We start from the raw sequence: 17,105 nt of genomic DNA on the forward strand, positions 1-17,105 counted from the left end.
GGGTTTCCAGTACCTGGTTGACTGGGAGGGTTATGGCCCGGAGGAGAGGTGCTGGGTCCCCACTAGAGACATCCTGGACCCAGCCCTCATCGCCGACTTCCACCACCAGCACCCCAGTCTACCAGGTATGTGCTCAGGTAGGACAACAGGTGGCACCCCTAGAATGGGGGTACTGTCACACCCTGATCTGTTTTACCTGTCTTTGTGATTGTCTCCACCCTCCTCCAGGTGTCATCCATCTTCCCCATTATCCCCTGTGTATTTATACCTGTGTTCTCTGTTTGTCTGTTGCCAGTTCGTCTTGTTTATCAAGTCAAGCTGCGTTTTTGTGTCTCAGCTACTGCCTTTTCCAGTCTCTCTTTTTCTCGCCCTCCAGGTTTTGACCCTTGCCTGTCCTGACTCTGAGCCTGCCTGCCTGACCACTCTGCCTGCACCTGACCCTGAGCCTGCCTGCCGTCCAGTACCTTTGCCCCACCTCTGGATTATTGACCTCTGCCTGCCCTGACTCTGAGCCTGCCTGCCGTCCGGTACCGTTCCCCCACCTCTGGTTTACTGACCCCTGCCTGCCTTGACCTGTCTATTGCCCCTGTTGGATTATTAAACCATTGATAATTCAACGTTGTCTGCATCTGGGTCTTACCTTCATACCTGATAATATTATCATATAATACAATATAATGACTAGAATAGAAGAACAGTTTTGACATGAAAGCACAGCCAGATGTTTTAGTCCTTTAGCAGAAGCTCTTATCCAGAGCAACTTAGAGGAGAATTATGGTTAAGAGCCTTGCTCAAGGGTACAAAGACAGAGGTTTCACCTTGTCCGCTCAGAGATTCAAACCAGCGACCTTTCAGTTACTGTCCCTACGCTATAAACCACTTGACTACCTGCCACCTTGACAGTGTGTCTCTATACCTCTCAGTCTCTAAAACACTCGGATAGTTGTCACCTTGACAGTGTGTCTCTATACTTCTCAGTCTCTAAACCACAAAGCTACCTGCCACCTTGACATTGTGTCTCCATACCTCTCAGTCTCTAAACCACTAGGATACCTGTCACCTTGACAGTGTGTCTCTATACTTCTCAGTCTCTGAAGACACCCAGCCATGGTTAGGATTATTAGAGAAGCTTTTCCTCCTGAAAGACAGTTTCATTACATTTGGTTTCAGAAATAATGCATTGGGTATGTTCATAACCCCGTCCACCTATACGATGTGGGGGGGGATCTGTATGACTAAGAAGAGATACAAAGAACTCTGATTGTAAAACGTCTTCTCTTTTTGTCCTAAATATGTCTAGGGTTACTGCTGAATGTAATACCTCTAACCCTGACCCTAGGCCTAACAGTAATAACCACACTGTAATGTAAAGTATTACCTCATTCTCAATGATCAGTCAATACATACAGTATTAATTTCAACTACAGAACATTGGATCAATATCAAGTCCCCTCATTACAACCACTTAAGAATTATTATAGACACTTATAATCAGTGTTATAACACATAAGTGTATAAATAGCCATTTTAAAGGTCATTAAAATAATTAGAATATGTACTTCATAGAAACTGTTACCCTTTATATATTCGAACCACTCTATTTAATATTAAAGGTCCTAACCTAGGAACTAAAATATTTGTCTCCTTCTCAACGTTGCATACAGTTCTCTCTCTCTCTTCCTCTAACCCCTCCCTCCTTCCCTCCCTCTAAACTCACCTATCTGGCAGAACCAGAAAGTCCATACCTCCCAAAAAATACCTTCTGTGGAAACAAAACATATCTGAGTCTCTGTGTCGTCTGTCTGTGTGAGAGTGAACAACCATCAAAATGGCTCAGAAGGGAGTTCTGCTGGACCAGGGCCAGTTCTGTTGTTCTGTCTGTCTGGATCTACTGAAGGAACCAGTCACCATCCCCTGTGGACACAATTACTGTAGGAGCTGTATTGAGGGCTGCTGGGATCAGGATGTTCTGAAAGGGGTCTATAGCTGTCCTCAGTGCAGAGAGACTTTCATTCCAAGGCCTAATCTGAGGAAAAATAACATGTTGGCTGATATGGTGGAGGAACTGAAGAAGACAAGACTCCAGGCTGCTCCCCCTCCTGCTCGGTGCTATGCTGGACCTGGAGATGTGGCGTGTGATTTCTGCACTGGGACCAGAAAGCAGAAAGCCCTCATGTCCTGTTTGGTGTGTCTGGCCTCTTACTGTGAGACTCACCTCCAATCTCACTATGAATTTCCTGCTTTGAAGAAGCACAAGCTGGTCAAAGCCACTGCACAACTACAGGAGAAGATCTGTTCTCATCATGACAAACTGCTAGAGGTTTACTGTTGTACCGATCAGCAGTGTATCTGTATGCTGTGTACAATGGATGAGCATAAAGGCCATGATACAGTGTCAGCTGCAGCAGAGAGGAATGAGAAACAGGTAAGACCAGAACAAGGTGTTGGTGACTGTCTGATAAACAAGGAATTAATGATACAGTAGGAACTAAGGCTGTGTGAATATGAGATCATTCAAGTGAAATCAATCCAGGGCAGAACAAATATGAACACAAACTTGAGTTTATAGATATGTTAACCCAGATTCCAGGGTGGCAGTGTAGCCTAGTGGTTAGAGCGTTGAACTAGTAACCGAAAGGTTGCAAGATCAAATCCCTGAGCTGACAAGGTACATATCTGTTCTGCCCCTGAACAAGGCAGTTAACTCACTGTTCCTAGGCTGTCATTGAAAATAAGAATTTCTATGGGCTTCCTGGCTGGCACAGGGGTCTAAGGCAGTGCTAGCTGTGCCACAAGAGACTCTGGGTTTGAGCCCAGGCTCTGTTGCAGCTGTGACTGGGAGGAGCGTGGGGCGGCGCACAATTTGCGGAGCGTTTTTCGGGTTAGGGAAGGTTAGGCCGGCAGGGATATCCTTGTCTCATTGCGCACTAGCTACTCCTGTGGCGGGCTGGGTGCAGTACATGCTGACCAGGTTGCACGGTGTTTCCTCCGACACATTGGTGCGGCTGGCTTCCGGGTTGCATGTGCGTTGTGTCAAGAAGCAGTGTGGCTTGGTTGTGTTTCGGAGGACGCATGGCTCTTGACCTTCGCATCTCCTGACCAGTTGCAGCGACAAGACTGTAACTACTACTAATTGGATACTATGAAAAAGGTGGTTAAAAAGAAAATAAGAATTTGTTCTTAACTGACTGCCTAGTTAAATAAAGGTAAAAAAAACAAAACATTTATCACAGTTTTTTTAAAGACTCAAACCAAGATTATTCACCCACTGGGTCAGACAGCTGCAAAGACAAAGACACAAGAACATATTTTTATAACCTCATACTAGGCGAAATCAACTTCTTACACATCTAGACGGCCAATACATCTGTGTTGCTAGACAGGAACTTAATTGGTTCCTGTCACTGGTGTAGTCATGGCCCTGCCTGATGCTAGAACCTTGGTGGGTGTGGAAGTGTGTGTGAGATAAGACTGTAGTAGGAGGGTCGTTGGGGTGGGCCCCTCTGGCCCCCCTTCCAGAGGTTTCTTCTCACTTCATCTGTTGACTTGAACTTGAGACGAATTCCTGTCTCCTCCTTAGTTCTGCAGCTGGCCTGCCTTATCAGAGACTAACTAGACTGTTGAATTCCTGGCTCCTCTCTAGTTCTGCAGCTGGCCTGCCTTATCAGAAACTGAAACTAGTTGCCCTTTGTCTCCCTCTTTAGGAACATTTATATTCAACAATAACATGTTTGAACAGAATATTTCAGCACTTCCCCTTTTCTCTCTCAGTAACTCTCCATACACCAAGTTCCTATCCACCCTTCATTGACCCCAACATATACATTCCTTATACATGTAAAGTCATCAATACGTTATAGTATGGTAACATGAATAAGTATATTTCAAACTAGAAATGAACAAGTCAAACATCATTATCATTTGTTATCAAACTTCATTATCATTTGTTATCAAACAGCATTATCATTCCTTATCAAACACCCAATCAGCGCCCTGATTTGTGTTCTGTTAAAACTATAATCATTCACATGACTACATAATAATATATTTTCACACAGACACTTCCTCAATATTTGTATCCTTATATTCTATGGGCCCTATGTCACATTACTATACTATTGATCTACTGGATAAATAAAGCTTGATAGCTCATTGAAGAGTGATTCTCCACAGAGGCAGCTGGGGATGAGTCAGCAGAAGGTCCAGCAGAGATTCCAGGAGAAAGAGAAGAAGCTGAAGGAGCTCCAACAGGCTGTGGAGTCTCTAAAGGTGAGTATTGTTGACCAGAGGAGACATACCATTTCACTTCTCTCCTCCAGTCAGAGAGAGGTAGAGGGGCCCCTCTCCAATCCAACTGACCCCACGGTTGGGAACAGGCTGTCTGGACCCCTTTCAGAGAATAGACTGCTTAACCTCTTGGGGCTAGGTGGGACGCTAGCGTGCCACCCGTGGTGCACTCCATCAACAGCAGGTGCATTTCAAGAGCGGCAAATTTGAATCCAAATAAATGTCAAAATTCAAATTTTTTAAAAATACAACTATGTTACACCATTTGAAAGATAAACATCTCCTTAATCTAACCACGTTTTACGATTTCAAAAAGGTTTTACGGCGAAAGCATAAATTTAGAGTATGTTAGGACAGTACATTTACAAGAGTTGTGTGTAATGTTTTGTCAAGTCAAAGACAGGGTCACCAAAACCATAAAACCAGCTAAAATGATGCACTAACCTTTTACAATCTCCATCAGATGACACTCCTAGGACATTATGTTAGACAATGCATGCATTTTTAGTTCTATCAAGTTCATTTTTATATCCAAAAACAGCGTTTTACTATGGCATTGATGTTGAGGAAATCGTTTCCCTCCAATAACCGGCAGTCAAGTCAGCGTCACAAATTAAATAATTAAAATTAGAAAACATTGTTAAAATATTATATTGTCATTTAAAGAATTATAGATTTACATCTCTTGAACGCAATCAACTTGCCAGATTTAAAAATAACCTTACTGGGAAATCACACTTTGCAATAATCTGAGCACTGCGCCCAGAAATATACGCGTTGCGATACAGACTAGACGTCATGTTGGGGAGATCTAAAATCGAAAATACTATGTAAATAATCCATTACCTTTGATTCTCTTCATCAGATGTCACTTCCAGGTATCACAGGTCCATAACGAATGTAGTTTTGTTCAAAAAAGCTCATCATTTATGTCCAAAAATCTCCGTCTCGTTAGCACATGATGTAAGCCAGCCGGACTTCTCGTCATGAACGAGGGGAAAAAATATATTTCCGTTCGTTCAAACATGTCAAACGTTGTATAGCATAAATCATTAGGGCCTTTTTAACCAGAACATGAATAATATTCAAGGTGGACGAATGCATACTCTTTCATAACGTATTGGAACGAGGGTACCCAACATGAAGTAGCGCGCCAGGTGTCTAATGGGACATCACCGTTCCATGGCTCTTGTTCGGTCAGATCTCCTCCAGAAGACTCAAAACACTTTGTAAAGGCTGGTGACATCTAGTGGAAGCAATAGGAAGTGCCAAAATATTCCTAAACCCCTGTGTTTTTCAATGGGATAGGTTTAAAGTCAATACAACACATCAGGTATCCACTTCCTGTCAGAAAATGTCTCAGGGTTTTGCCTGCCAAATGAGTTCTGTTATACTCACAGACACCATTCAAACAGTTTTGGAAACTTTAGAGTGTTTTCTATCCATATATAATAAGTATATGCATATTCTAGTTACTGGGTAGGATTAGTAACCAGATTAAATCGGGTACATTTTTTTTATCCAGACGTGCAAATGCTGCCCCCTAGACCCAACAGGTTAAGTTAATGTAACTGACGGGATATGAACCCAGGTCTACCGTGGGATAAACCAACATCTTGACCGTTACACCAAGAGGACATTCCCTATTGGGCCGTGATCACACTGATCATTGATTTACAAGTGAAAGGCGGGGATAGCTCATCACATAACCATGAGTAACCATGACTGACTCATGTCCCCTATACATTAACATGGATCTCTCTCTCTCTCTCTCTCAATTCAATTTAATTCAATTCAATTCAAAGGGCTTTATTGGCATGGGAAACATATGTTTACATTGCCAAAGAAAGTGAAATAGATAATAAACAAAAGTGAATTAAACAATCAGAAATGAACAGTAAACATTACACTCACATTACACTCACCAAAGTTTCAAAGGAATAGACATTTCAAATGTTATAATTCAAGTGAAAACAGAGTTTATTTGTGCTTTCAGGGTGGGTGGGAAAGGAGTTGGGTGCAGATGAATCACTGAAGGTAACCTGTAGTGGACTTGTGATATTTGTTTGTGTTTCTTCTATCCAGAGAGAGTGGTCGCTCGGTGTCACGCAACTTGGGTCAAGATCTGTTTCTTGCTTTGCTCATAGGAACAGGGCACCATTGAAAGTAGTGATTTCTGGGGTAGCGTTATTGTGGAGGTGGAGCAATTGAAGTTGAAGACTCCTGGTGTTTGTGATGCCGTTTGGTGTGAAGCAGACCCGGTGGTGAGCGTGGTGAAACAGAGGAGTCACTGTCAGTCCTTTTGAGTTTTGAGTCTTTACCCGACAAAGTCATGTTAGGATATATCAGTTATCCTGTTAGAGTCTTTGTGTTGAATCCACTGAGCTGTTTCAGGTTGTAACGCCCTGGCCATAGAGAGGGGTTTTTGTTCTTTATTTTGGTTAGGCCAGGGTGTTACATTGGGTGGGCGTTCTATGTTCATTTTTCGATGTTTTTGTATTTCTTTGTTTTGGGCCGTGTGTGGCTCTCAATCAGGCACAGCTGTAGTTCATTGTTGCTGATTGGGAGTCACACATAAGGAGCCTGTTTTTCCTTTAGGTTTTGTGGGGGATTGTTTCTGTTTCGTGTTTGCACCTGACAGAACTGTTTGGCTGTCGGTTTTCTTGTTTTTGTATAGTGTTCACGTTGTTTAATAAATTCCTGAAGATGAACACTAACTCCGCTGCACCTTGGTCTACTCTCTCTTCCGACGGCCGTTACAGAATCCCCCACCAGAAAAGGACCAAGCAGCGGAGGAAGGAGCAGCACCAGGAGAAGAGCGTTCAGGACTCGTGGACATGGGAGGAGATATTGAACGGTAAAGGACCATGGGCTCAAGCTGGGGAGTATCGCCGCCCGCAGTGGGAGATCGAGGCTGCGAGAGCGGAGAGGCGCTGGTATGAGGCAAGGGAGCGTGACAGGCATGAGAGGCAGCCCCCCAAAAATTTTTTGGGGGGGCACACGGGAAGTGTGGCGGAACCAGGAAGAAATTCTGGGCCAACTCCCGTGCTTACGGCAGGCAGTGTGGTACTGGTAAGGCACCGTGTTATGCTGTGAAGCGCACGGTGTCTCCAGTGCGCGTGCATAGCCCGGTGCGCTATAGGCCAGCCCCCCACAAGTGCCATGCGATTGTGCCGGCTCAGCGCATCTGGTCTCCAGTGCGCCTTTTCGGTCCAGGTTATCCTGCACCAGCTCTGCGCACTGTGTCTCCAGGGCGCTGGGAGGGTCCAGTTCACCCAATGCCTGCGCTCCGCTCGTGCCGGGCCAAAGTGGGCATTCAGCCTGGAGTGTGGGTAAATAGCCTAAGTACCAGAACTCCAGTGCTCCCCCACAGCCCGGATTATCCTGTGCCTCCTCCTCGGTCCAGGCCTCCAGTGAGTCTCCCCATCCTGGTCTGTCCTGTGCCTCCTCCTAGGACCAGGCCTCCAGTGGGTCTCCCCATCCTGGTCCGTCCTGTGCCTCATCCTAGGACCAGTCCGGAGCCGCCAGAGCCGCCCGCCAGGCCAGTGCCGCCCGCCAGTCCGGAGCCGCCAGAGCCGCCCGCCAGTCCAGAGCCGCCCGCCAGTCCGGAGCCGCCAGAGCCGCCCGCCAGTCCGGAGCCGCCAGAGCCGCCCGCCAGTCCGGAGCCGCCAGAGCCGCCCGCCAGTCAGGAGCCGCCAGAGCCGCCCGCCTGTCCGGAGCCGCCAGAGCCGCCCGCCTGTCCGGAGCCGCCAGAGCCGCCCGCCTGTCCGGAGCCGCCAGAGCCGCCCGCCTGTCCGGAGCCGCCAGAGCCGCCCGCCAGCCCGGAGCCGCCCGAGCCGCCCGCCAGCCTGGTGAGTCCTGTGCCAGCGCCCAGGGCCAGGCCTCCATGCCTCCCCATCCTGGTGAGTCCTGTGCCTGCGCCCAGGGCCAGGCCTCCATGCCTCCCCATCCTGGTGAGTCCTGTGCCTGCGCCCAGGGCCAGGCCTCCTTCATGTCTCCCCAGCCTGGTGAATCCTGGGCCAGAGATGCCAGGGCCACCCACCAGCCCGGAGCCGCCAGGGCCGCCCGCCAGCCCGGAGCTGCCAGGGTCGCCCGCCAGCCGGGCGCAGCCAGGGTCGCCCGCCAGTCGGGCGCAGTCAGGGTCGCCCACCAGTCCTCCGGCGTGGCCAGGGGCGCCACCTAAGTGGGCGACGCCGAGGGTAGAGCGGAGGCCACGTCCCACACCTGAGCCGCCGCCATAAGAAGGCCCACCCGGACCCTCCCCTTCAGAGTCAGGTTTTGCAGCCGGAGTCCACACCTTTTGGGGGGGGGGGTACTGTAACGCCCTGGCCATAGAGAGGGGTTCTTGTTCTTTATTTTGGTTAGGCCAGGGTGTTACATTGGGTGGGCATTCTATGTTCATTTTTCCATGTTTTTGTATTTCTTTGTTTTGGGCCGTGTGTGGCTCTCAATCAGGCACAGCTGTAGTTCATTGTTGCTGATTGGGAGTCACTAGCGGAAATCCTGCTAGCGGAACACCTGCTCCAATATCCAATGATAGGCGTGGCGCGAAATACAAACTCCTGGAAAATCCGAAAACTTCAATTTTTCAAACATATGACTATTTTACACCATTTTAACCTCTATGGGACCGGCGGGACGAATTCGTCCCACCTACGTAACATCCACTGCCAGCCTGTGGCGCGATTTTCAAAATCTTCAAAATCCTATTACTTCAATTTCTCAAACATATGACTATTTTACAGCCATTTAAAGATAAGACTCTCGTTAATCTAACCACACTGTCCGATTTCAAAAAGGCTTTACAACGAAAGCAAAACATTAGATTATGTCAGCAGAGTACCAAGCCAGAAATAATCAGACACCCATTTTTCAAGCCAGCATATAATGTCACCAAAACCCAGAAGACAGCTAAATGCAGCACTCACCTTTGATGATCTTCATCAGATGACAACCCTAGGACATTATGTTATACAATACATGCATGTTTTGTTCAATCAAGTTCATATTTATATCAAAAACCAGCTTTTTACATTAGCATGTGACGTTCAGAACTAGCATACCCCCGCAAACTTACGGGGAATTCGCTAACATTTTACTAAATTACTCACGATAAACGTTCACAAAAAGCATAACAATTATTTTAAGAATTATAGATACAGACCTCCTCTATGCACTCGATATGTCCGATTTTAAAATAGCTTTTGGTGAAAGCACATTTTGCAATATTCTAAGTATATAGCCCAGGCATCACGGGCTCGCTATTTAGACATCCGGCAAGTTTAGCACTCACCATAATCATATTTACTATTATAAAAATGTCATTACCTTTTGTTGTCTTCGTCAGAATGCACACCCAGGACGTCTACTTCAATAACAAATGTTGGTTTGGTCCAAAATAATCCATCGTTATATCCGAATAGCGGCGTTTTGTTCGATGCGTTCCAGACACTATCCGAAATAGTAAAGAAGTGTCGCGCTTGGCGCAATTCCTGACAATAAAATTCAAAGTATTCAATTGCCGTACGTCGAAGCATGTCAACCGCTGTTTAAAATCAATTTTTACGTCATTTTTCTCGTAGAAAAGCGGTAAAATTCCGACAGGGAATCTCCTTTTCGGCAAACAGAGGAAAAAATCCCAAAGGCGGGGGCGGTCGGGGTCACGCGCATAAGCTAGTGTCTCTTGATGGGCCACTTGAGAAAGGCGATAATGTGTTTCAGCCTGGGGCTGGAATGACGACATTCTCTTTTTTCCCGGGCTATGAGAGCCTATGGACGACGTGGGAAGTGTCACGTTAGAGCAGAGATCCTTAGTAAATGATAGAGATGGCAAAGAAGTTCCAGAAATGGTCAGACAGGCCACTTCCTGTAAAGGAATCTCTCAGGTTTTGACCTGCCATTTGAGTTCTGTTATACTCACAGACACCATTCAAACAGTTTTAGAAAATTTAGGGTGTTTTCTATCCATATGTAATAAGTATATGCATATTCTAGTTACTGAGTAGGAGTGGTAACCAGATTAAATCGGGTATGTTTTTTATCCAGCCGTGTCAATGCTGCCCCCCTAGCCCTAACAGGTTAAAGACAAGACTCTCCTTTATCTAACCACACTGTCCGATTTCAAAAAGGCTTTACAACGAAAGCAAAACATTAGATTATGTCAGCAGAGTACCCAGCCAGAAATAATCAGACACCCATTTTTCAAGCTAGCATATGATGTCACCAAAAACAAAACCACAGCTAAATGCAGCACTAACCTTTGATGATCTTCATCAGATGACAACCCTAGGACATTATGTTATACAATGCATGCATGTTTTGTTCAATCAAGTTCATATTTATATCAAAAAACAGCTTTTTTACATTAGCATGTGACGTTCAGAACTAGCATACCCCCCGCAAACCTCCGGTGAATTTACTAAATTACTCACGATAAACGTTCACAAAAAACATAACAATTATTTTAAGAATTATAGATACAGAACTCCTCTATGCACTCGATATGTCCGATTTTAAAATAGCTTTTCGGTGAAAGCACATTTTACAATATTCTCAGTAGATAGCCCTGCATCACAGGGCTAGCTATTTAGACACCCACCAAGTTTAGCCTTCACCAAAATCAGATTTACTATAAGAAACATTTTATTACCTTTGCTGTCTTCGTCAGAATGCACTCCCAGGACTTCTACTTCAATAACAAATGTTGGTTTGGTCCAAAAGAATCCATAGTTATGTTCCAACAGCGGCGTTTTGTTTGTGCGTTCTAGACACTATCCGAATGGTAAATAAGGGTCACGCGCATGGCGCATTTCGTGACAAAAAAATTCTAAATGTTCCATTACCGTACTTCGAAGCATGTCAATAATTTTCTCGTAAAAAAGCGATAATATTCCGACCGGGAGTCGGAATACTATCCATAACAGGTTAAAGCGCATCTCAGTCTCACTGTCCCCAGGCTTAACACTCACAAACTCTCCTGCTGTTCTTCGCCCATAGACAGCAGACACCCCATTCCACTTTTGGCGGCTTTAGAGAGCGAATGGAAGGCGTAGAAAATGTCATGTTACAGCACAGATGCTGTATTTTCGATAGAGAGGCAAAAGAAGGACAACAAATTGTCAGACAGGGCCCTTCCAGTATGGAATCATCTCAGGTTTTGGCCTGCCATATGAGTTCTGTTATACTCACAGACACCATTCAAACAGTTTTAGAAACTTTAGAGTGTTTTCTATGCAGATCTACTAACTATATGCATATTCTTGTTTCTGGGCAAGAGAAATAACCAGTTTAAATCGGGTTACTTTTTTTATCCGGCCGTGCAAATACTGGCCCCTAGCCCCAACAGGTTTTAACCTACCCAGTAATTTATTACGTCGCATACCCAAAGGCATCTCACCTGCCTCCACTAGTAAGACACATAAAGATGTTGATTTAAATGCACCAATACATATCCTTAAAGCTATATACTGGATTCTGTCCAGCTTCTGAAGATAAGTCTTTGCCGCTGTTCCTTAACCTCTATGGGCTAGGTGGGACGCTAGCGTGCCACCCGTGGTGCACTCCATCAACAGCAGGTGCATTTCAAGAGCGGCAAATTTGAATCCAAATAAATGTCAAAATTCAAATTTTTCAAACATACAACTATTTTACACCCTTTGAAAGATAAACATCTCCTTAATCTAACCACGTTTTACGATTTCAAAAAGGTTTTACGGCGAAAGCATACATTTAGAGTAAGTTAGGACAGTACATTTACAAGAGTTGTGTGTAATGTTTTGTCAATTCAAAGACAGGGTCACCAAAACCATAAAACCAGCTAAAATGATGCACTAACCTTTTACAATCTCCATCAGATGACACTCCTAGGACATTATGTTAGACAATGCATGCATTTTTAGTTCTATCAAGTTCATATTTATATCCAAAAACAGCGTTTTACTATGGCATTGATGTTGAGGAAATCGTTTCCCTCCAATAACCGGCAGTCAAGTCAGCGTCACAAATTAAAAAATTAAAATTAGAAAACATTGGTAAAATATTATATTGTCATTTAAAGAATTATAGATTTACATCTCTTGAACGCAATCAACTTGCCAGATTTAAAAATAACCTTACTGGGAAATCACACTTTGCAATAATCTGAGCACTGCGCCCAGAAAAATACGCGTTGCGATACAGACTAGACGTCATGTTGGGGAGATCTAAAATCGAAAATATTATGTAAATAATCCATTACCTTTGATTCTCTTCATCAGATGTCACTTCCAGGTATCACAGGTCCATAACGAATGTAGTTTTGTTCAAAAAAGCTCATCATTTATGTCCAAAAATCTCCGTCTTGTTAGCACATGATCTAAGCCAGCCGGACTTTCGTCATGAACGAGGGGAAAAATATATTTCCGTTCGTTCAAACATGTCAAACGTTGTATAGCATAAATCATTAGGGCCTTTTTAACCAGAACATGAATAATATTCAAGGTGGACGAATGCATACTCTTTTATAACGTATTGGAACGAGGGTACCCAACATGAACTCGCGCGCCAGGTGTCTAATGGGACATCATCGTTCCATGGCTCTTGTTCGGTCAGATCTCCCTCCAGAAGACTCAAAACACTTTGTAAAGGCTGGTGACATCTAGTGGAAGCAATAGGAAGTGCCAAAATATTCCTCAGCCCCTGTGTTTTTCAATGGGATAGGTTTAAAGGTAATACAACACATCAGGTATCCACTTCCTGTCAGAAAATGTCTCAGGGTTTTGCCTGCCAAATGAGTTCTGTTTTACTCACAGACACCATTCAAACAGTTTTAGAAACTTTAGAGTGTTTTCTATCCATATATAATAAGTATATGCATATTCTAGTTACTGGGTAGGATTAGTAACCAGATTAAATCGGGTACATTTTTTTATCCAGACTGTGCAAATGCTGCCCCCTAGCCCTAACAGGTTAACTAGGTTACAGCTACTTGTTGAGGAAGCTCACTGTTCACCTGGTTACACGTTGTGTTGACCTACAGTGTTAGTGAGTAGAAGAGATGGTTGGTGCAAAGCCATCAAACGTTAAACATGTTTAACCATATTTGATTTCAGAAAAAGGTTTAAAACCTAAACAAAACGCATGTCCCTGTCCTCTTTTTCAAGATGTGGCCGATTTAAACAGCCAGAAAATCTTTTTGTTAAATGAAGAAATAACATTATTTTTTATATGTTATTTCTTAATGGCTGCTGGGTAATTTGATAATCGTTGAAATCTGTTGGTTCGTAGACATCAAATAGAGAGAATGCTGCGCAGGTTCACTGAGTTGTAAACCAAATGGATAGGTGGAGCTCATTGATTTGTAGCTCTGACGCAGTTGATATCTCAGATTATGAGCCTATCAAGTGTGGTGAATGAGGTATGTAGTACCCACAGAAGACCACAGGGAGGAGCAAGAGAGATATAAACCCATACAGTTTTTCTCTTTAAATACCCTGAACCTAACAATCAATCAAATGTATTTATGAAGCCCTTTTTACATCAGCAGATGTCACAAAGTGCTGTACAGAAACTCTAACCCTACCTATAACCTATACTGCCTACTGTCTCACTCTCTCTCTCTCTCTCTCTCTCTCTCTCTCTCAACAGTGCTCTGCACAGGCAGCAGTGGAGGACAGTGATCAGATCTTCACTGAGCTGATCCGCTCCATTGAGAGAAGGAGCTCTGAGGTGAAGGAGCTGATCAGAGCCAAAGAGAAGGCTCAAGTGAGTCAAGCTGAAGGACTCCTGGAGCAGCTGAAGCAGGAGATAAGTGAGCTGAGGAAGAGAAGCACTGAGCTGGAGCAGCTCTCACACACAGAGGATCACATCCATTTCCTCCAGGTAACTAAACTGCGTTGTTACATGTGATATTAACTTAATGTAAAACTATTCATCTCAATCATTGTTGTCCTGTCTGTCTCTCTGTCCCTGTCTCTCCCTCTCTCTCTGTCCGTCTCTCTCTCTCTCTCTCCCTTTCTCTGTCTCTCTCCCTTTGTATGTCTCTCTCCCTTTCTCTCTCTGTCCGTCTCTCTCTCTCTCCCTTTCTCTGTCTCGCTCCCCTTCTCTGTCTGTCTCTCTCTCTGTCTCTCTCTGTCCCTCTCTCTCTGTACCTCTCTATTTGTCCCTCTCTCTATTTGTCCCTCTCTCTATTTGTCCCTCTCTCTCTCTGTCCCTGTCTCTCTGTCCCTGTCTCTCTGTCCCTCTCTCTCTCTCTCTCTCTCTCTGTCCCTCTCTCTCTCTCTGTCCATCTCTCTCTCTCTGTCTCTCTAGAGTTATCAGTCTCTTTCCAGTATCAGTGTATCTTCAGACTTACCCAGCATCGTTGTCCGTCCTCTTCAGTACTTTGGAGATGTGAGTAAGACTGTGTCTGAACTGAGAGAGAAACTAGAAGACTGCCTTAAAGGAGAATGGACCAAGATCTCCACTACAGGTGTGTTGAAAATAATAAGAACATCAACTTTAGACCATTGAAAGTTCCCTACTAGTCATATATATGTGGAATATGGTATGATGATAACATTCCCTCTCTCTGTCAATGTGTTTGTGTGTCTGTAGTGAATATAGTGGATGTTGTACTGCCTCCAGAGCCCAAGACCAGAGAACAGTTGTTACAATGTGAGTCTCTTTATTGTGAAGTAACTAACAGTCTCTTTTTACTGACACTCCTAACAATCCCTCTAGAAATATATAGCAACAGTAGATCTAATCAAAGACTGGGTATCTATCTGACTCCTCATATTTCTCTGATTTGATTTCTGCTGTGCTCTAATCAAAGACAGGGTAGATACATTATCTGACTTAACTTATTGTTCTGACTCCCCTCATTGGTCTATGCTCTGCTCTTTTCCCAGATTCCTGTCAGCTCACACTGGACCCAAACACAGCAGGCACATACCTCTCTCTGTCTGAAGGGAACAGAAAGGTGACCACTACACGCCAAGTCCAACCATATCCTGACCATCCAGACAGATTTACCAACTACTGTCAGGTTCTGTGTAGAGAGGGTCTGTCTGGACGCTGTTACTGGGAGGTGGAGTTGAGAGGTGATGTTTATACAGCAGTCTCATATAAAGACATCAGCAGAACAGAGAGAGGTAATATATTTGGACACAATAACAAGTCCTGGAGTTTACAGTATTGTAGTGGTGATTATTGTTTCAGACACAATAATGTTGAGACTAAAGTATCAGGCCCTCAGTCCTCCAGAGTAGGAGTGTACCTGGATCACAAGGCAGGTACTCTGTCCTTCTACAGTGTCTCTGACACAATGACCCTCCTCCACAGAGTCCAGACCACATTCACTCAGCCCCTCTATCCTGGGTTTAGTCTCTCTGGTACTGCTGAGCTGGTTAAACTGTAGTAGTGTCCACATAGATACTAGTCATGCTGGTGTAGTCTATAGCTGAGCTGGTTAAACTGTAGTAGGGTCCACATAGATACTAGTCATGCTGGTGTAGTCTATAGCTGAGCTGGTTAAACTGTAGTAGGGTCCACATAGATACTAGTCATGCTGGTGTAGTCTATAGCTGAGCTGGTTAAACTGTAGTAGGGTCCACATAGATACTAGTCATGCTGGTGGTGATGGTCCCCAGATAAAATGGTCTGTTTTTCTGTACAATAATTTGTCTGACTGTACAGTTGAATTAAAATGCAATATACTTATTTTTATCAAACACAGTGTTTTAATCTTGTACATTTCCGTGAATCATGATGTATGGTGTTGATGTATATTGGTTGTCATTCAGAACCATTGATATGTTTTCTCAGTTGGTTCTCTGTCTCTATTTAATTCTCCTCAGTGGCGTTGAACAGGTAGTATCACTTACTAACTAACTAACTAAACTATATGGGACGGACACAGATTAATCCTAGTCCTGGACTAAAATGCATTTTAATTGGAGATGTCCATGAAACCGTCCCTAAATGTGTCATCTTTCATCCTCCCATACTGCTCAGTCCAACAATATTAAACCTGTCCAGCAGGTGGTGATCTTGATCAAACAATAAAACCAGCAGATATCTTGACTTGCCACTCAGTATATCAGTAATGTTCCGAATAGTACTTTAATATCATTGGAGATTGATGGTCTTTTTAATCCACTATCCAGAGTCAGGAACAGATGAAGTTAGGTCTGCTACTGTTCAGTGATTAACTTCTTTAGGTATAGGGGGCAGTATTTTCACTTTTGGATGAAAAGTGTGCCCAGAGTAAACTGCCTAATACTCGGGCCCAGAGTCAAACATTTGCATATTATTAGTAGATTTGGATAGAAAACACTCTAAAGTTTCTAAAAAGTGTATGAATGATGTCTGAGTATAACAGAACTCATATGGCAGGCAAAAACCTGAGAGGTGTCCAACCAGGAAGTGGGAACTCTGAGGGTTGTAGTCTTTTCAAATTATTTTCTATCCAAACTACAGTGTCTGTGGGGTCATTTTGCACTTCCTAAGGCATCCACTAGATGTCAACAGTCATTAGAACCTTTATTTGAGGCTTCTACTATGCAATTTGATTGAATAACACCCGGAACAGTAAGTGGTCTGGCTGGGGTCACTTACCGTGGGACGCATGGCTAGCCATTTTTCTTTTTCTTCTGTAATGAATCTGCTATTGTCCGGTTGGAATGTTATCGAAGTTTTACGTTAAAAACACCCTAAAGATTGATTGTGAACATCGTTTGACATGTTTCTACAAACGAAAAGCTGAGGGAACTTTATAACTTTTCATCAACGGTGGAGAGACGCGCTTCATGCATTTTGGAATGGTGATCTGGACGCGCCAACAAAGTGACTTATTTCAA

General features: G+C 44.1%; 1 protein-coding gene across 1 annotated transcript; it reads left to right on the forward strand.

The window, feature by feature from the left end:
• The first annotated feature begins 1,762 nt into the window (after positions 1 to 1,762).
• LOC123723938 (tripartite motif-containing protein 16) lies at positions 1,763 to 15,977 on the forward strand. The gene is made up of 6 exons (XM_045711161.1): positions 1,763 to 2,425; positions 4,174 to 4,269; positions 13,912 to 14,145; positions 14,575 to 14,734; positions 14,860 to 14,919; positions 15,156 to 15,977. Exons 1-6 carry the CDS (start codon positions 1,829 to 1,831, stop codon positions 15,662 to 15,664), a joined length of 1,656 nt encoding a protein of 551 aa, XP_045567117.1. The 5' UTR covers positions 1,763 to 1,828; the 3' UTR covers positions 15,665 to 15,977.
• Positions 15,978 to 17,105: the final 1,128 nt, after the last annotated feature.

This window comes from Salmo salar, unplaced genomic scaffold (assembly GCF_905237065.1).
Source record: "Salmo salar unplaced genomic scaffold, Ssal_v3.1, whole genome shotgun sequence".
In the NCBI taxonomy this organism is placed as follows: Eukaryota; Metazoa; Chordata; class Actinopteri; order Salmoniformes; family Salmonidae; genus Salmo; species Salmo salar.